Source organism: Doryrhamphus excisus, linkage group LG12 (assembly GCF_037039965.1).
Source record: "Doryrhamphus excisus strain RoL-2023G ecotype Guam linkage group LG12, RoL_Dexc_Guam_v1.1, whole genome shotgun sequence".
Taxonomy (NCBI): Eukaryota; Metazoa; Chordata; class Actinopteri; order Syngnathiformes; family Syngnathidae; genus Doryrhamphus; species Doryrhamphus excisus.
In genome coordinates this window covers 9,003,414-9,024,491 of record NC_136368.1, presented here as the reverse complement: position 1 = coordinate 9,024,491, position 21,078 = coordinate 9,003,414, and the positions used below count along the sequence as shown (strand labels likewise).

The 21,078-nt window shown below is 42.2% G+C and overlaps 1 protein-coding gene across 9 annotated transcripts in view; it reads right to left on the bottom strand.

Moving 5' to 3' along the window:
- Nucleotides 1–3,177: 3,177 nt before the first annotated feature.
- Nucleotides 3,178–21,078, bottom strand: part of LOC131135824 (POU domain, class 2, transcription factor 1) — a 27,747-nt gene continuing 9,846 nt past the window's right edge. The window contains exons 2-15 of one of the 9 annotated variants that reach the window (XM_058082143.2): nucleotides 18,110–18,169; nucleotides 17,671–17,762; nucleotides 16,091–16,270; nucleotides 15,225–15,345; nucleotides 15,041–15,132; nucleotides 14,794–14,967; nucleotides 14,081–14,221; nucleotides 13,835–13,984; nucleotides 13,543–13,731; nucleotides 13,054–13,168; nucleotides 11,280–11,341; nucleotides 10,999–11,177; nucleotides 10,807–10,895; nucleotides 3,178–9,955 (exon numbers count right to left, since the gene is read on the bottom strand). In XM_058082143.2, coding sequence (XP_057938126.2) covers nucleotides 9,708–9,955; nucleotides 10,807–10,895; nucleotides 10,999–11,177; nucleotides 11,280–11,341; nucleotides 13,054–13,168; nucleotides 13,543–13,731; nucleotides 13,835–13,984; nucleotides 14,081–14,221; nucleotides 14,794–14,967; nucleotides 15,041–15,132; nucleotides 15,225–15,345; nucleotides 16,091–16,270; nucleotides 17,671–17,762; nucleotides 18,110–18,169 — 1,892 coding nt within the window. In that variant the 3' untranslated portion in view covers nucleotides 3,178–9,707. Of the gene's footprint in view, nucleotides 9,956–10,724; nucleotides 10,896–10,998; nucleotides 11,342–13,053; nucleotides 13,169–13,542; nucleotides 13,732–13,834; nucleotides 13,985–14,079; nucleotides 14,222–14,793; nucleotides 14,968–15,040; nucleotides 15,133–15,224; nucleotides 15,346–16,090; nucleotides 16,271–17,670; nucleotides 17,763–18,109; nucleotides 18,170–18,358; nucleotides 18,841–21,078 lie in introns of those variants that run through there. The other 8 variants (XM_058082142.2, XM_058082139.2, XM_058082140.2 and 5 more) reach the window with 8 other exon arrangements.

Below are 21,078 nucleotides of genomic sequence, written 5' to 3'. Positions count from 1 at the left end.
TAAAAGTCTTAGTTGCTGGACCTTTCTTTGATGACTCAGCTTCATTGATCAGCATTAACTTAAAATTAGCATCATATTGTCATAATTCCTCCACAGGTCATTGGTGTGTGTGTGACGGGAAGAAAAGCTCTGACTGGTTGTTTTGGTGACACCAGTTAGCATGAATGGAGTGAGCCCAGTTTAGTCTCTTTGTCTCTATGAGTGGAGGCTGGCCTGATAGAATGCACACACAGAGTACAGAAGAGTGTAACATAGTAGAAATGTTACGAGTATATATTGTCTTATCTTTTCATTTAAGTTTTCTCACAAGTCAAAATCTCGTCTCGTTCTCCGATACCCAATCTCCTGGTGCCCCTTATCCCCCGTTTTGAAATGCTGTGCAATGTTATACTGTGTTTTTGTATGTTACGGTTTTTATGATTTTGTAATTATGGTTTGTATAATTGTGTCACGATAGCAGCGGTATTAAGACATGGTTTGGGTGGCTAGCAGTTACTGAGGAGCAAATAACTAAGGCACACACTTTAGTTAAATAACTAATTTTAAGACAATTTTAGATGATTAAGACATACATTTAGAGTAGTTACTCGGGAACTAATGAGTAGAGTATGTACTGCGTAGCTAAGGCACATTAATTTAGAGTAGTAACTGAGGAACTAATGAGTAGAGTAGGTACTGAGTAACAAAGGTGCATGAATTTAGAGTAGTTATTGTGAAACTAATGAACTATTGACTAAGGTACATACATTTAGAGTAGTTACGAAGGAACTAGGGTACATGCTGTGCATTTAGAGTAGTTACTGGGGAGCTAATGCACATACTGTACATTTAGAGTAGTTACTGAGGAAAGAATAACTAAGACATGTGCATTTAGAGTGGTTACTGGGGAATTGAGTAGACTAGGTACTGAGTAATCGAGTAATCACATACATTTAGAGTAGTTACAGAGTAACTAAGCATATACTGTACATTTAGAGTAGTTTTTGAATAACTAAGGGACATCGATTCAGAGTACTTACTGATGAACTGAGACATGTTTAGAGAGGTTACTGAGGAACTAATGAGTAAGTACTGAGGCATATAGTATACATTTAGAGTAGTTATTGAATATCTAAGGCACATCGATTTAGAGTAGGTACTGATTGACTAAGACACACATTTAGAGTGGCTACTGAGGAACTAAAACAACTTGAATAGTTACTGAGGAACTAATGGAGTAGTGGGTACGGGTAGGTGGGTTCAGTACTCAGTAACTACTCTCATTTTGTGTACCTTATTGTCAGTGTTACCCACTTCATTGCTTGTTTGCAATAAACTGAAACTGACTCCAAACATTTTTGTGGTCTCACTTCCTTTCTTCTTTGTGCATTTTGAAGCTCCTGTTGTAGAAGAAATTCTCCGCAACCTAATTGAGGCCTCCAAGACCACTTGTTTAAGTAAATTTCATCTACCCAAGCGTATTCGTTAATCTCCACTTATGAGAAGGAATAAAACTTGCAACTCCTCTAGTTTAGCCATTCTCTTTTTTAGGCCCTCGGATTTTAACCATTCCTGCCAATTCGTGTTGTTTTTCCAGATCATCAATTTTATTCATCAGGCCTTCTCTCACTTGTATCACTGATTGATACAGGTTTCTCATATCATAATCTCTGGGCAGTATACCACTTTCTTGTTTAATCTTCTTCCTTACCCAGGCTTCCTTTTTCTCCTTATCTGACTCCAAACCGCTAAGGGTGGCCTTATAGTAAGGCCACACTTCTTCCAACTGTGTTCTCCACACCTTTGTGTGTGCATTTACCTTATCCATGTTAACCTTAGGAAGTTCGTTCTTATACATAAACTCCGTCATCTTTCCCCTACTCACCTTACAAGTTTTGCAATTTTTTTTGTTATTTTCTATACACATACACACACGACGTCTTACACTCATGCTTCAGTGGGCTTTCACCACAGGTTCAAAACCTTCCCTTGGTACTTTAGAAGAATTACTAAATTCTTCTGGGCCTCCAACCCATCTAGGATTTATTTTATACCACAGGTCCGAAACCTCCTTTGGTGTTTTTAGAGGAATTGTTCAAATTCCTCAGGGACGCTAACCCAATTTATTTTATACCACAGGTCCGAAACCTCCTTTGGTCTGTTTAGAATTGATCAGGTTCTTTAGGGCCATTAACCCGATTTATTTTATACCACAGGTCCGAAACCTCCTTTGGCTTTTTTTAGAAGAATTTTTGAAATTCTCCTGGGAAAGTACCCCAATTTGTCAATTTATTCTGTCTCGTCTTAATAGTTGGCAACTATGGATTCAGAAAAGTCCAGGAATATCTTCATGATGTAACAGCCAATATGAAGAGTTTGAATAAACAGGTCTCTTCTTACCTTTATATGGGCCGGCCCTGATATTCCAAACACTTTCCGTCCACCCAAAAAGGTTTTTTTCCTTCTCTGGAGATCACGTCGGGGTCACCAAAACTGTTGAAGAAATTCTCCGCAACCTAATTGAGGCCTCCAAGACCACTTGTTTAAGTAAATTTCATCTACCCAAGCGTATTTGTTAATCTCCACTTATGAGAAGGAATAAAACTCACACTAGTACAAGTTAACACTATGTATTGTAAAACCAGCTCAGACAGAATAATTTCACAAAAACACAGGATCCTGGGCTGAGTTTCTCTTCCAATATCCGCCTGCAACCTCCCGACGATAAGAAGGAAAGTCAGCCCCGATTCTTGCATTCCAGGGCTTTTTGTAGATCTCCTCAGATGGGGTGGAGTTGGGGGGATGTGTGGGGAATGGACCAGGATCCCGTTCCCGGACCAGATACTTCCTTCTTCACCCCATTATCTTTATTGCCTCCTGGGTAAATGATCGTAAATACCTAAGACCCTCCTGGCCTTTTGGTTCTCCCCCAATGACCTCTGCAAAGACAACAAGAACCACAACACAGGATATTGTGCCCTGGCATCTGTGAACTGACCCTTTACTGGTACAGGTCACAGCTTGACCTGATACTAATGTACCCTAGCTCAAAGACAATTATTTAAAAACTAGATTTGGCTACACTCCTTAAGGCCGAACACAGCAAAAGTGCAACATTTGGATGAGGGCTGTATTTGGGTCAAGGTGGTGCATACAAGTGAGTCTACTGTAGGTGTTAGCAAAGCAAAAAGGGCAAGGGCATGTCAAAACACTTGAAGATGGTTTAATGATGTTTACAACAAAAGAGAACTGTACATTTACAGTAAAAGATTATTTGTATACGTGTATAAAAACAAAAATACAGCAGACAAATGCATCAAAATCTACTATCCTGATTCACATACTTAAAACTCCTACACAATCATTCAGTTCATTTCTTTTTTTGTTTTTTTTACTTTTTTTCCAGTCTATACTCAGCTCGGAAGTCAGTGTTTTTTGTTGTTTTTTTTTTAGTCCAAGATAAAAACTCTTTACATGAAGAGTTCTGTTAAGAAATGTTAAACTGCAGATTAATTAAAAAAGGGTAGGATGGGTGGGGGGGACATTCCTTTAGACAGCCCAAGTGTCCACTGTGAGTAGTTATTGGTTTACACGATGCCTTTTTGAAGATACAGACATAATATGTACATGTTTGCCTTTTTTTGTTTAATCCTTTGGTCACTTGGGCCCATATTTTGCGCGCGCGCGCACACACCCAAAAACATACAAAAATATCTTTTAACCCAGTAAGACAGTTCTGCAATTAGTTCCATGCTGCGACAGAGAGAGGAAAACAAATACAACAAACAGACTTATTATTCATATTATTATTCCACAATTTTTTCTCAGAAATATACCAAAATATACATCTAAACTTTGGAATTACTGAGGCTTGGATTAAAAAAAGCCAGTGCTGGAGAGCTCATCTCTTAATACACATGCTGCTGCACGGCGGAAGAAGGAAGAGAAAGAGACAGACAGAGGGATATCTTTGGTATCTGCATTTTGTTTGTCCAAAACAACAATAATTTTAACAAAAAAATACAAATATTTAGAGAGTTTAGCTTTGGGATAGATAGCGCTTTGTGAGGAATCCCACTCGGGAGTAAACCGAGTAAAGTGTCACCGAATGACCCCCGCTGGGTTGTGGGCTGGGTGGGTGGAGGGGGAGGATGCATAGTGTCACAGTTTATCAGTCTGTAGTGAATAAGGGAGGGTACAGCAGTGAAAAATCTAGTGAGTACGGGATGCGTGTCGGGGGTGGGGGGTTATATGCCAGAGGCAAAATTGTTTGCGAGACGGCGACACATGTGTACGCTAGCAACAGCACTCAGACAGACAAACAGACAGACATGGAGTCCTGAGTCCAGGATCAATCCTCAGTGTGTATTAAACAACCGCCCAGCTCCCACCAACCCGTCGAAGAAGCCCCCACCTACCCACCCACCCCCACCCGCAGGCACTGAAAACCACAGCACCGAAACATTCGCATGCAGGCAAAAGCTAAGAAAGTGGTGAGCGTGGCGAGCGTGATGCACTAAAAGGGGCGGCGGTGCAGGGCAGGCGGTTCATGTACAATCAGTTACAAGTCTTTGGTTAATGTTGTTACCATGGGAAGGCGCCACCGTGCACGGGGTTTGGGGTCGGGTTGTGTGATGCATGCACTAAAAAATAAATAGGATTGTCAAAACAAAAGAACGAAAGTGGGCCTATTTGTTTATTTAATGGCAGGGGTTTCCAAACTTAGGGTTGGGGCCCAAAATGGGGTTGTCGGTAGTTTCATTGTCCAATTCCTTGGTGTGTTCTTATAATTTCCGTACATTCATTCAAAGTTTGGGAAACCCCTGCAACATAAAACCTGTTACGGAAAGCAATAAAACATGAGCAAGTACTCATGGAGAACGCTTCACACTGGGAATGAGTGGGCTTCTCCGACAGATGACAAACAAGTAGGTTAAAGCAGTTTCAGTCTGTTTCGAGTTAGAAATGAGGTATACTGGTGCGCCACAGCGTGGGGTGGGTTAGCCCATCCATCGGAAAGCTGCATCATGTGATCAAAATCAAGCAGCCAAACAAATGACTCGCTAGCGCCAGTCTGCAACCGCCAAGTAGAAAACCTCCCTCTGGACAATTTGGGGAGACAAAAATCACATGTGTGTGCCGAAAGACAAGTGTGGGAAGCCTTTTTCCTATGGGGGGGGTGTTTATGGTTTCATAATAAAGATACCATACCATCAAATTAATGCGCACAGTGAAGCCTCAGCGTTCATCATGAATTTGTTCCAAAAGGCAACAGTGTTTCTCACCTTCTTTATCAAACTGCTGGCACTGGCAACATTCTTTGGCCCCATGGCGTGTTATTTGTACGCGACAAGCAGAGCGGTTTGTTGGGTGCCATACTGTACAAAAACCAAAGCAACATTTCAGCAAAAATTATTTTCTCTTGTAATATGACTTGTTCCTATATTAGAACTTCTTCCCTAACTCAGCCCCCCATTTTTGATTATATTAGAACTTTAAAAAAAGATAACATTTTTCTCTTTAAAATTTCAATTTTGGGCTACTAAAGTGACAATATTTTTTCTCAGAATATTACAAGTTTATATTTGTAAACTTTTTTCAAATTTTACTGTCGTGATCATGACTTTATCCCAGTGCTTATCAAACTATTTCAATGCATGCTCTCCATTTCGCTGCATTTTTCTGGTTTCAGTACAGATAAATTAATAGATTCTCTAGTATTTCAGATGGGGAAGAAGGGGCAAAAAAAAATAAATTCTGACTATTTATTCTGGCATTACAGAAAATAATTGAGAAGCACTGCTTTGTTGCCATAATATTTGGACTTGTTTTTGTTGTTTATCACAATACTTGTACCTGAATAAGTTGAGCTCTTGCGTCAATATTTCAACTTTAAAATACTAAAATGAGGTTCATTTGGTAAAATTACAACTTTTTCTTGTTAAGATCATAATTTATCTCTTAATATTTTGACTTTAATCTTGTAAAATCACTGCTGATTTTTAAATTTTTACTGATCTGTGTGGAGTTTGCATGTTCTTGTGCGTGGGTTTTCTCCGGGTATTCCGGTTTCCTCCCACATTCCAAAAACATGCATGTTAGCTTCATTGGTGACTCTAAATTGTAGTATATTTTTGGTCTTTAATTGTGTCTTTAAAAAAAAAAAAAAATGTTTTTGAATGGCGGGCAGCATGACTTGCTCTTGGCATCATAGGTTTCCCACCCTTGCTTCAAGCACTATTAGCGGTTTGCAGAATGCATCTCCATTCATTACAATGCTCACTCATACACACCTGCTGGAATTATTAGTAAAGCTTTTCTTACAGGTATTGTCTGAGTCACACTCCAGAAAAAAACATAAGGTAGGCAGCAATGTAAGCATCTCACACTCCCAAAATAATGCCCATAACTACACTGTATCATTTTCAGTGACAATGCACCAGGCGACGCAGAGCATGAGGTGAAGCTTGCCTCAGCCACACACCCACACCACAATGCAATCATGTCTTCTACGTAACAATAAGGCATAAATGATAATGTGTGTCAAAACTTAGAAAGCCAGTGATCTTGCCCTCTCATAATAAAACAATTAAAAGGCATAAAGAACAAAAAAAAATGATTGTTAAAGACAGCACAGCAAATCAAGTCCAAAACGACTCAACCAAAAATATTAATATATTTATATATGTATTAAAAAAAAACAACTATTACAAAATAAAGATACTTCAGAGTCTCCGCTCTAAACCAACCAGAGGACCTGTGCGTCAGGAGCGCCCCCTCCTGGTGGACAGACAATGTCATCATTGGCTGGCGCATCCGCGTCAGTTTGCTTTTCAACTTTTTGGTCTTGATAGTTTTAAAATAAAAAATGCCTTTTTTTCAGAAAATAAAAAAAAAATGAATATTTAGGGGATTCATTTGTTGTCAAATACTACATTCAGTCTTGATAACATACTGGTTCAAATATAAAATATGAATATCTTACAAGTGTTTATATATATATATATTTATATGTATAGAGCTAAGAAAAGAAAATTTATCTGATTCTTAGGTCTTTCCTCAAGATAAATATTTTCGTAACATCCTATGGTGCCCCGTGGTGGCCGCTTCGTCTCGCTAGCGCGCTTGGGTAACTACAAAAAACGGCGCTGGAACCGAACAGCGTTCCACTGGTACGCTGACCATACAGCGGTCAGAGCTGCAAAAAGAAAGGCTATCACTTTGGCAAGAAGGATCTAAAAACAACACCATGATACCTCAGAAGAGAGAAAAGAAATAGTAGTACTTGAAATAGCAGTAGTTGTCCTTGTGTGTATGGTTCCTATGTAGTGATATAAATGTTGAATGGCGATCCAGATATGACTTTATACATTCCACACTGTTCTGTACACAGAAATGTCAAAAAAGGGTGAACCTTGTGTTTTAAGTGCTGCTGAGGTATATTCAGTCAAAATGAGACAAGAAGATCCTCTGGCTTCCTCAGTAAAGAAGCAGCAGCAGAGCAATTGTGTCGGGTTTAGCTGAATGTGTGCCACGTAACAGTACTCAGCCTGGTGAAAAACCAGACAGTCTTTGGGAGAAATATGGGCTGCTGCAATCCAAATGGATACATAGGTATACTAGGGACGGGCTTTCAACGACACGTCATGGACAAACATATCACTTTGGGAAAACAGTGATGGACACCATTGCCTCTTTTCTTATATGCTAACTGTTTGTGTTTGCTTCATATTGATTTGGTCTGTTTAGGGTCTAACCGGAAAACTCAAGAATGAGGGCCCAATGTTCAGACCGCGATGTAGCGAAGGGTGACTGTACTCCACAACTTTTTTTTTTAGACAGCGCCTCTGCTGGTTGCAGTCGAGTAGTGCACAACATTTTTACCAAAATCGTCTCAATCAATTCCACATAACTGATGGAAAATCAAGTAAATTGAGGACAAAGTTGCCCTGGACCTCCTCCGGCGGCAGTACCAGAGCCGTAACCGAGAGAAGTGCACAGTCGCAGCAATATCCCGCTTTGCTGGGTTCTGTATAAAAGGTGGAAGTACATTGTGATGCCCGTCCCTAGTGTTGGCAGCAGATCCTTCCCAACTCCAAGCCAGAAAAGCCAAGTCACAAAACCTGCTCTTCACAGGACACATCCATAAACGATTGGGAAAAGGCAGAAGGGGCCTCCCAACCGCTCCGTGTCAACAATAGCAGTTACTGACATTTGTGAGCAGCGTGGTGAACTCATGTGACCGGCAACAAGGGTGCTTGGACAGGCACGGCCGCTACTGAGGAAAACCACTTTGGTTCAAGCTGTTGTCATATGGCTGACAGTACAAAAGCCAAATAAAAAGAGGGAGTTTTTTTCCTGCTTCACCAATGTCCAAAAGTTGCTACTCAAATGGTTCAACAAGAAGCCATCAAATGGCCGCAGTTCTTTTTTTTCTTTTAAAGTGTAAAAGTGTACAAGATAAATAACGAAATAAAGATGTTTGTCACGGTCCAACTCAGGCTTCCATATTTTTGGTCAATTGTGCTGCCAATTAAATTAACTGAAATACTTTCCCAAAATAAAAAAAGGTCTTTGGAAAATGATCTAAATATTGCATGTCTATCTTCCGCTGACAAAGAGAGATACTATTCATAAATATATCGACTAGACTAAGTTACACCGACTACAATTACTTGAACAAATATTTTTGGTATATTGTAAAGTACGCAGTCACGCAAACGACTGCAGACAAAAAAAGAAATAAAGGTCATTCCTCCCACAACAGCTCATCAATCCAGTTTTTGGTACAGATACTGTGCACAAGTAGATACGACGGTACTACCATTACAAAGAAATAGAAGGAAAAAACAATTTAGCCAACATCACCAAACATTTAGTGTGGCGATCACACCCCCTGACAGGTGGTCTTAGCCCAGACCCCTGAGCCTTGTGGATCATTTGGTTACTTCAGTCTCAGGGTCGTACTGAGCTTTTACCATCCAAAATAAACACTCCACTGCACTGCATGTTTTTAAAGCTCTTAAAGTTTTCAGTCCTTTTGTATCTGCATCTACAATCCGCACCATTTTTTTTACAGAAGCCCCAAGGCCAAGTGTAAAAGTCAGTGTTTCTAGAAAGAGAAACTCGTAGAGACCCGACAGGTCCCCGCGATCCTTAAAGCAATGATAACCTTTATATCGGCCACTTATTACTTGTTTTTAAAGCCTTGTAACCACAATTAAAAAAAGGAGAGTTAATTTACTGTAGTATTAGACATACAAAGTTCTGTAAATGTAAAAAAATAAAAAAAATAAAAAAAAACCTTTTGATATGATATACGTCAAGGCCTGCCCAAAAACATTAAGTGAAGGTGATCCCTGTTAGTGATAAAGTGTATTGTGAATTTAGTCCTAAGTTTAGAGTGAAATCCTAAATTTTTGGTTAGAAAGACAAATAGAAGACGTATATACAAAATGTATAGGGTCGACATTCACTTCCTGGCTACTCTTTGAGCTAGGGGAAAAAATGTCCATCTATTATAAAGACAAAGACCCAGAAACAATAAGCCCAACCTGGTGAGGTTGTTTTTTTGGTGAGAGCAAAGGGATTAAATAATAGATACAATGGAGCGGATATGTGTTTTCGAGCCCAAACCAAACCACCACCATGTTTCCCGCACGGTGTGAGGAGAACAGTGGGCCGCGACTAGAGGGAACAGGGCGCTCATTCCAGATGCAGTCATGGACTCACTGCGCCTTGGAGGCAGTGGTAATGGTCGTGGTGGCTTGGTGGTGAGCGTCGGCCGTGACCTGCAAACCGCCCGCCCCGGCTGACACCAGGCTGACCGGGTTGCTGGTGAGCAGTGACAGGTTCTGGGGGTTGAGGAAGAGCGGCGTGGTCACCAAGTTGGGCGCGCTGCCGGTGGAGGTGTTGGCAAACAGCAGGTTGCTGCCGTCCAGTGACGTTATCGGGATGGTGCCGCTCGATGCAAGGGCTGCGGAGAGACGAGTGCTCCGTTTAGCAGGAGAAGACATGGATGTGATGCAAGCTGCACACGACTGGAAGGGTTCTGTGTGTTTTATGTTAAGCATGGAGTTGAAGGGATGTAGGATGTAGTAGGAGGTGTTCATTTACTCAACCGTAGAGAGTACCTGCTGTCTTTTAGAGAGGAGACCCAGTCAGGATGAATTAGGTATGAGCATTATGATGATTAAGATGTGAGCTGTACTGTGTGATGTGTCAAATGATAAATTTATAATAAGTATGCGCACTTGCTGATGCAGATGTCACTTTTGTTTATTGTAGGTTTTATTAAACAAAGGGATTTTTTCTGTAAACACACACCCTGAAGCTGTAGACAGCTGTAAACAGCTTGTGCCCAACAGCTGACCTTTTCTATGGATTTGCATATTCACTGATTCTGTATTTTTAATGACGTGGAAAAATGGAGATGTCATTTTAATGAGGTGATTAAACTTATAGTGGGGAAGAAAATAACACCAGACACGAATTAGAATTCCGAGCAGGACTACCAGGAGTTGAAAATGTGTCCAGAAGGGGTGTGTAAATTAGCTTTCATTTTCCAAAGGAATACATTTATCTCAATAACACTGTGGTGGAATGTTCTTTTCCTTTCATCGATTTGCTAATTTATTCAATGATTAATCAACCTTCAGGGTAGACACCAGTCGAGGGGTTTGAATAAATGTTGATATTGAATGTTAACAGGCTTGTTTTTGTTTTTTTAGGCATGCCTTTCTCACCATCATTCTAACTACTTAGGGGCTTCCTGTTCCATATCATGCAATCATGGAGTTTGTAAAGTGAAGCTGAGATGATGCACACCTTGGATGGTGGCCAGGGTGCTGTTGCTCATGAGGGCAGGACTCAGGGCGCCTCCGAGGCCACCAGGAGCCAGACTCAGCAAGGCCCCACTGGAAACACACACCGTTATACAGGCCATCACAGATGTTATGAACAATGGAAGGAAACTGAGGTGATCATTAGCGGAGTTGATTTATCGTGGCTAGTACTAACCCTGGTGTGAACTGGGAGGAGGCCATCAGCCCTGGGTTCAGCCCTGCAGCGGCAGCCATGGCGGCAAAATTTGCGCTGGTGGGCAATTGAGTGGCCCCTTGAAGTGCTGCCGACAGCCCCGAAGCTGCCACCATCACCTGGCCCGCCCCGAGGGTGGCGGTGCCTATGGATGTTGGGGCCTGGGTGACGATGGTGTGCGCCTGAGTACCGACTTTATTCTCTGTGGTGGTAGTGGACTGAACGGTTGTGGGGGACGGGCTTAGAGACGGAGAGCTGGTTACCGTGGTAATCACGGGTGTGGTGGAGATGACGGACGCTGTGTTGGTGGCTCCAACTGTTGTGCCTTGGAGGAAAGGTGGATGATTAGGTTTAGGGATAATTCTTATTAAGTCTTATTTTGACTTGATCACATACAGTGCATCCGGAAAGTATTCACAGTGCTTCATTTTTTCTACATTTTGTCATGTTACAGCCTCATTCCAAACTGAATTAAATTAATCTCTTACCTCAAAATTCTACAAAATACTCCATTATGACAATGTGAAAAAAGGTTTTTTTGACATGTTTTGAATTTATTAAAAATAGAAAACAAAAAAAATCACATTTACATAAGTATTCACAGCCTTTGCCATGAAGCTCAAAATTGAGCTCAGGTGCATCTTTTTTCCACTGATCATCCTTGAGATCTTTCTACAGCTTAATTGGAGTCCACCTGCAGTAAATTCAGTTGATTGGACATGATTTGGAAATATAATAACTCTCTATATAAGGTCCCACAGTTGACTGTGCATGTCAGAGCACAAACACCAAGCATGAAGTCAAAAGAACTGTCTGTAGACCTGCGAGACAGGATTGTCTTGAGGCACAAATCTGGGGAAGGATACAGAAAAATTTCTGCTGCTTTGAAGGTCCCAATGAGCACAGTGGCCTCCATTATTCGTAAATGGAAGACGTTTGGAACCACCAGGACTCTTCCTAGAGCTGGCTGGCCTTCTAAACTGAGCGATCGGGGAAGAAGGGCCTTAGTCAGGGAGGTGACCAAGGCCCCGATAGTCACTCTGTCAGAGCTCCAGCGTTCCTCTGTGGAGAAAGGAGAGCCTTCCAGAAGGACAACCATCTCCGCAGCAATCCACCAATCAGGCCTGTATGGTAGAGTGGCCAGACGAAAGCCACTCCTTAGTAAAAGGAACATGGCAGCCCGTCTGGAATTTGCCAAAAAGCACCTGAATGACTCTCAGACCATGAGAAACAAAATTCTCTGGTCTGATGAGACTAAGATTGAACTCTTTGGTATGAATGTCAGGCGCCATGTTTGGAGGAAACCAGGCACTGCTCATCACCAGGCCAATACCATCCCTACAGTGAAGCATGGTGGTGGCAGCATCATGCTGTGGGGATGTTATTCAGCAGCAGGAACTGGCAGACTAGTCAGAATAGAAGGGAAATGAATGCAGCAATATATAGAGATATCCTGGATGAAAACCTGCTCCAGAGCGCTCTTGACCTCAGTAGACTGGTTATGTACCTTGACCATATAGACAGTAGACATTAGCACACAGTCAAGATGTCAAAAGATTGGCTTCAGAACCACTCCGTGAATGTCTGGAGTGGCCCAGCCAGAGTCCAGACTTGAATCTGATCGAACATCTCTGGAGAGATCTGAAAATGGCTGTGCACAGACGTCTCTCATCCAACCTGATGGAGCTTGAGACTTATTGCAAAGAAGAATGGGCAAAACTGCCTAAAGATAGGTGTGCTAAACTTGTGGGATCATATTCAAAAAGACTTGAGGCTGTAATTGCTGCCAAAGGTGGATCAACAAAGTATTAAGCAAAGGCTGTGAATACTTATGTAAATGTGATTTTTTTTGTTTTCTATTTTTAATAAATTCAAAAAAAGTAAAAAAAAAAAAAACTTTTTCACATTGTCATAATGGAGTATTTTGTGTAGAATTTTGAGGTAATAGATTAAATTAATACAATTTGGAATGAGGCTGTAACATGACAAAATGTGGAAAAGGTGAAGCGCTGTGAATACTTTCTGGATGCACTGTACCTGTGAAAGACAAACTGGAGACGCTGGTGGTGGTTAGAGGCATCACTGGGTTGACAGTCAGCGTGGTGGGTGTGTTTATAGTCGGACTGCTGACCAGGCTTGCCGTGCTGGCCACCTTGAAAAACACAAAACCGGATATAAATAACCTGTTATGGAAGCAAAATAACGACAGCAGATACTCCAAAACAAAAAAAAAAATATTTACATGCTAATTGTACCACTTGTGGGGTGTTTCACTTCTGCCATCATATTCATATAAATATTTATTTTTGCCAGGGTGAATAATTACATTCACTAGCAATGAAAAGGCATTTTGTCGGTTAGAAGGCAGTCGGTGATAAAAGCTTTATCCATTGGATATGTTGATGCAATTTTGATAACTACATTTTATTCTTCAACTTGAAGAATATTTAATTGGTTTGCCTAGGACATGTAATTACTCAAGATATTCATATTTCAAAAGAATGAAATAAGAATGTGCATCCTCACCAAAGGGCTACTGGGTGTGAAGATGGTTTTGATGGGGGTGCCACCCCCGCCACTGCTGCCAGTGCTCGGCGGGTTGATCCTCTTCTCCTTCTGCCGGCGATTGCAGAACCAGACCCGAATAACCTCCTTCTCCATGTTGAGCTGGTCGGCGATCATGGTGATCTCTTCAGAGGTAGGTTTTTGGTTCTGCTTGAATAGGGCAAAGACGCCAGAGTGTCCTTGTCAGCACAGGTCAGCCGTGACCCCCCCAAATCATGGGCCTGGTACATTGCTAATACAACTGGTTTCTCACCTCCAAAAAGCTCTTTTCTAAGGCCACGCGAATGTTGGTCTCAATACTGGTCCTCTTCTTCCGTCTGCGGTTGATCCCCTCAATGGTTATGCTTGATGACCCGAGGGGGCTGGACAGCGTCTGGTCAGAAGTCAGGTTCTCTGCACAAACAGCACCGATGCAAAGAAAAGGAGGGGAAGGTAAAGGCATCCATCCACCAAAGCACATTTGCCCATGACACAGGAAGAGGAGGCTCAGGGACTAACCTGCATCATTGAGCCACTTCTCCAGCAATGGCTTAAGTTTGCACATGTTCTTAAAGCTCAGATTCAAGGCCTCGAAGCGAGAGATAGTAGTTTGGCTGAAGTCATTTCCATACAGCTTACCCATGGCCAGGCCAACATCTCCCTGGAACATAGGAAAGAAGAAGGTAAGGATAAGGGTAAGGGTATACTCACTCAAGGGTATACTTTTTTTCAGTTTCTGTGAATTTGTGGTTTGTTTACAGTTTTACTTCTAGTCATTCTGATGATTTATTAATATAAGAAGTGATCTCATGAAGAAAGACACGTATGTATTCATGAGTGAGCAGGTGTGCTGTGGATTAGAGTTTTGCATCATTTTTAGTCTTTGTGTTTACTTTCTATAGTATGAATTGTGTCATAACTAAGAATCAACATGGAGTGGCTGCATTACAGTCATTCTATAATTCCACTGTGTTGCCGCATACATGTGTATCAGCATGGAATTGTGCCGAGCCCTTAACGACCTCGTCCAATGGTGCTTAAAGAAGGGGAGCAGTGGCAAGCATTCAGTGCACTCACATGTGTGAAAAGTGCTGTGCTTTAGGCCCAGATATGGTACAATTAGCCCTAGTTTGAGTAAACGCTAAGAGTTATTATATGACATTGGAACCAACACATGTAAATAGCTGAACATTTCCAAGCGATCGGGCCCTTTTTTGTCGGTCACATCCTCACCTGTGTAAAGCCCAGTTTAATCCGCCTCTGTTTGAAGGTCTTGGCAAACTGCTCCAGTTCCTCCAGATCACTTGGCTCCTCCAGAGTGGGTGTGTCCAAGCGTTTGGGGGGTGTCTGACTGTGAGGCAGCGACTGAATGGGTGTGGCCGCTGTGGTGCGTGTTGGAGTCGCAGGCTGTAGGTAACAAAACACCAATTAGACTTGAGGAGCGGCAAGGAGGGATTATGACACAGGACAAAGCACCAACCTGTGTTGCAAGGGATATGCTTGGTTGATTCGGCAGAGGGTTGGTTTGGCTTTGAGGTAGTTGTGTTAGAAGACTCTGGGCTTGCAATATGCCTAAACACGGGACAGCTTGTTACAATCCAACATTCACAGTGAAACGCTACTTCTCCGCCAGCATGTCGTCTCAACAGTGTTGTTTAGCTTACTCTGTTGGGCATGCGGTGTCTGTGAGATGATGAACTGAGCGGGCTGCAGTGGCGTGGCGATCGGATGGCCAGGCTGCACCAGAACAAACTGGGGCAGACTTAAATTCTGCTGCTGCAGCTGCTGAAACCAAATGATATTTCTACAATCATACTGTCAAATTTGATTATTGTATCTTACATCATTAACAACATTGTAATAGGGGTAACAACACAAATAAATACCTTGTGTTCTGACACTTTGACTCTTTACTAGTACTAATACCACCAAGTGTCACAGTTGACATAGGACATGGCGTCCGTGAAGCTATAGTTTATTGCAGAATTTTAAGAGAAATGTGCTGCTTTATAAAACAAAAACTGCCACATATTTTAACATTGCCCCAAAAATAAAGGGTGGCAAGGGATCTGATGTGGCATCAGTAAAGCTGAAGTTTGTAGTGGAATTAGAAGGGGGAAAAAAATCAAGACAATCACCAGAAAGTAATAAAGGATGGGAGGATGAGGGGATAGGGGTTATGCAAGGCCGAAGATTCGACAGCAAAGGCAGCGAAACATTTAGACTGAAACAATTAGGGATTTAAAAAATCCCACAATGGATATCCATTTAGATGTATACAGTAGTAATGTAAACATTACTCCACTTATCAAATACGATTATTTGTGCAAAAGGCGAACTTACAGTACATTACAACAAAGCACATCTAAATCACTATTTTATTAAAAAACCTGATCTAATGTTGGTGTTAGATAGCCAGCTAATGAGATGAGATGGCCAAAAATAAATAAATAAATAAATAAATAAATAAATAAATAAATAAATAAATACATAAATAAATAAAAAGTAGTTGATGGTGACTGAATCTTACGGGAGAGATCTGGATGGGCTGCGACAGGGGTAGCTGGGTGATGGGCGTGGCTGCGGATGCTGAGATACTGGCCCCGGTGGTGCCGTTCTGCTGGTTGGCTGAATGCTGCACGGCTGCAGCCAGAAGCTGAGCCTGGGCCTGGTGGATTAACAGCTGCTGCTGTGCCGGTGTCAGAGTCAGCTGGGGAACAAAAACACGAGTGGTTACGCCAAGAGAGAAATGAATGGGACACAATTCACACTAATGGATGAGTTAGTACTTTCACACTTCTGTTGACTTTGATACCTGTGCAAAGTTAAATATGAGTTCCGTGAGGCCACTACAGCAACAGAAAAAGGTAATGCAATTGTAAAATATGATAGATAGCAGTCTGCACAGTCTTCACGAGGTAAAACATTATCTAGTGGACTGCAGTGTTTGATAATGCTTCAAAGGGCTGTAAAATGGTTGTCGAGCTTCCTAAAAGCACTCTGCGGGACACACTCTCGCATCAAGGTGATATGTAAGTGGATGCATGCACACAATGAATGAAAGCAAGGGCTGACTGTATAATACATTGTTATAGGTCATTTCACAAAGGTATCAAAGCTTAATCATGAATACAATGGGGAGGGGAGTCATGCAGTGAGCCCAGGCACAAGTGCAAAAGAATGGTGACAATTTCAAATTTAAAAAAGGGCTAAACCAAAGCAGTCTTTGCAACAACATGGTGGCCCTGGCTGTAAATGTGACAATACAGTCGTGGGGGGGTGGGGGGGGGGGCATTGACACTGAGCCAACATGTGGTTGGAAACGGAGGCCAAACAATTTTAGGAGGCATTCAATGACAGTTGGGCGACCACAAAAGATGAACAGGCAGATGGGAACTGGAGGCACCTGGGCAGGCAATCACGTCCTCACTTATGCCAGACTGGAGGCAATGTGAGACAACAGGTCACTTACTCCTGCAATCTGTCCCCCGGCCAACATTAGCTGGGTTTGAGGCAACACACTCTGCTGGACGGAGGTGGGAAGAGTGCTCGAGTCTTCCGACTTTGACTAGTGGAGTCGAAGAGGCACAAATTGTTGACTTTATGAGCTCTGTGTATCCTTGCATCTGAGGGTTTTTGTATGACTATGTTGTCAACAGAAAATACTGACTATGAGACAAAACAAGCCACCTGAGTGTCTTTGTGCGAGCAAGGGAGAGCATTTGAAGTCAAAGTATAAGCACAAAAAAAAAGTGCCGCAGCCTTCTGAGACAAGGCAGGGAAGGGAGGTGCCGCTGCAATTGCTAATTAAAATAGCTGTTATGCAGTGCATGTGAAATTCTGCATAAATTTGCATATTCTCCACCATCTGTTTCCGGGCAACGGTGGGTAGCAGCTAATTAGCATACAGGCTTGATTAATCTGCCTTGTTGCCAGGCGACACCAGAGGAGCCAAGGCTCATTTAAATGAACTGTGTGTGCATATACGACTGCAGACTAGCGTGCCTCTTTAAAGTTCATCTCAAAATACCCCCACTTCCAGACTATTGCACCGGAAATCATCCATGCTTTGATTTCGATGAGTTCAATGAGGCCAGTTGTGTGTGTCACCTGTTGGAGGAGGGCTTGTGCGTGTGCATTGGTGATTGCATTTGTGGTTGGCACAGTCGGCCTCTGAAAGTCCAACCCATTGGTTTGGATTCCTGCAGACAGAAGCACATGTCTGGTGAGCACAGCTCAAGCATGCGTTTGCTTGTTGTGTAGCAGCCATTGGAACTTTTAACAACAGGCAAGTAACATTCAAACTCATCGCATGGCGAAACAGACCATCATGGCACTGTTTGATCATACAGACATGCAGACTTCCGTATATGTTTGCAAAGCAGCAGAAAAGTAGTGGTGAGGCATAACATTTAGTAAAATTCCAATCAACAGACAATGTGGCAATTCAAGACACTTTTTTCCCCCAGAGTCATACGAAGTGTCATGGAGCACATGAAACCTGTTGAATGAGTAGAGAACTTAAACGAAATAACTGGAAGCAGCTCACCAGTGTTCCTGTCCCCACTTTCCATTGCACATCGAGGAGTTTCTGGCTCCACTTTTACATCTGCAAGAGGCAAACAGGAGACAGTGTTTGACATCCACGACAAGTTGAATTCCTTGAATGCATTTCACATGTGCATGAGGATTACAATGCAAAGCAGACAAACACACCATGAGAGCTACGCTAAAGAGTGAATCAGGTGGGGCAACCTAAGCAAAGTACCGCGACACCTGAGACTGTACAAAAACTCACCGGTTTTAGCTCCACCTGCGGTTTCAAGCATGGTCGCAAGGGGGAAAAAACCTCTCTGCCGGACAAACCCCCTCCGTCCGACACTCTGCTCCTCCCACTTCCCGCCTCCTCTCCACTGGCTGCTGAGCAGAGTTCAATACCAGCAGTGGCTCTGCTCTGCCACACGGTTCACTGAACAAGACCAGGATACACAGAGGCAAAGCTAACAGGGTTTAGGCAAACAGCCCTCCTTCCCTCTCACTTCTTTTCTTATAGCACTGCCTCTCTCTCTCCTCACAAGATTGTGAGTACTGGAGAAAAAAGTTAACCCTCTCTCTTGCTGCAATGAAACAAATGACAAGTGGAGTTGGCCCCATCCCTCTTCCTCCTCCTCTATAATGAAGCATAATCAGTATTCAGCTGATTAAAGTCGTATGCAAATCTTCAGTCGCCTCATTAGCAATGCCAGGCTTTGAAGTCCTCCGAGTGACGCATTTCACACTGGGATGAAATGAAGGCTTTCTGCATAATGTAAAGCCCCTATAAATATTTATCAGCTCATTAGCATATTAATTGGATGTCTTTTGGTTGACAAAAGGGAAAAAAACAGGAGGATCAGGGAGCTTCAGCAACAGCGGCACATTTTACTGGGGGGGGGGGGGCTCAGCTACAAATTAATTAGCTAAGAGCAGGTAGACGGCTGGAAAAAGGCGGCTACTTCTGGGCATCCACAGCATTTACAGACCCTGGGCTTAAATGCTAAAAAAGGTTCTGAGGTTTGGTGGTAGGGAAACGAGGGTACTCACTCAATCAGAAAGCAATAACTCCACATTAATACAACACAAGCCTGTCATTACTTGCAGGACCCCCTGTGGCTAAAGCATTCCACAGCCAGCAACTACAGCTAGTGGGGCGGTGGGTAGATTGCTTTCCATGTTTATGAAGTGCTTTAAGAAAGGGGACGGGGGGAGGGGTATTAGCATATTTAGATTAGCTCTACATTCCATTAGTGTTTCACTTTTGGAGACACTTTAAATTCACTTTTAGCCAGTACTAATACAATGGTGGTGGGGGCTGCACGTGTGTCCAGTGGACCCCAACGACTGGGCTGGAATGTGTGGATGTGTGGCAGTCCACAGGGGGAGGGGGTACCTCAGAAACGAATTCCACAACAGCTCTTATGAACTGACAGAGAAGGAAAGAGAACACAATCTACCCTTCAGTGAGTGACAAAGACCATAATACAATATATAAAAGTACATACACACCCAGTATGTGATTTAGTGGAGAGGTGTCTTAGAATAGAGGGGTCAGATTTGACGATCCATCTAGCCGTTGAATCACAACGTCATGTGATCAAGATTGTACCATTCTTCATAACGTCTCTTCCAGATGGGAGGCATTTGCTAATGTTTGATCTGTTCATTTAACATCTTATACCCAACAAGAGCTTCTGGACATTGGATTTCACAGCACCAACATTTTTAAATCACTAAACCTCTATTCATCCCTGAGATCTTCTGGAGTCTACACACACACACACACACACACACACACACACACCACCCAGCCGGGCAGGAGTGCTTGCAGGTGGTGTCGGACAACAAAAACAAAGGCAATGAAGGAGCCGAGGGATACAAGCCAAGCTTAAGCCAACACCTTGCTAAGACTCTTCTTAAGGAGCATTTTCCTCACTAATGTGTAGTCTTTGGTGAATAAAATGGACGTGTTGGGAATCCATACCACAGTAAGATATGAAAGTAAGATGTCATGATTTTCACTAAAACATGGCAGAACATTTGACGATTAGTCTACTATGGACAAAATCTAATGAATCAAATTAGACTATGAAAATCCTCAGTCAAAGACAGCCTGAGTTTAGAGTAGTCAGCGTATAGCAAGACAGGCCGTATAGATGTTCCATCCAACAGAGGGCCATTGTGACAAACGTCCAAGATGACTGGTGTCTTGCTGAGGAAGTCTAAAACGTAACAAAACTGGTTGCTGAAATGTAAGGGGTGCGCTCCCCTTTGTGAGATGATTTTTGTATTTCTATTGGGAGAAAAATTATTTTAAAAAAAAATCATTCATTTCCTTCACCATTTGTCCTCATTACGGACTTTGGGCCACCAGCCAATAGACAAACAACCAGGGACAATTAAGAGGCTCCAATAAACTGGCATGCATGTTTTTTGAATGTGGGAGGAAGCTAGAGTACCAAAAAAACCTCCATACATGTACAGGAAAACGGTGCAATCTCCACACAGAGATATCCAAACAAAGATTCAAGCTCTTGACCTCCTCACTGTGAGGCTAACATGCTAACCACAAGGCCACCGCGTGGGCCGATTTATAAAATGTACTACAATTTCAAATGCATTTGTACAATTAAACATATGCTTCAAATTAGCCCAGACAGACACCTGGTATTCTCTGCAGTAGGGATCGACCAATATGTTTCTTCCTGGCCGATCCGATACTGATTTTTTTTCAGCCGGTGTCCGATTTTGCTTGGGCCAATGCTGCTTTTTCTCCCTCAATTTATATGAAAAAATGACAATGCTCACAAATATTACAGGTCTCAGGTTTAAACAAATATTTATTGAAATGTAAACACTGAACACAGTAGCATTCAGCTTTGTTAAATACACATTTAAACAGCATTATCAATTTTAAAAGGAATAAATATTCAACCATGTGCAAAACATTTCTGTCGTGGTTTAAGTTTTATCTAGCATCGA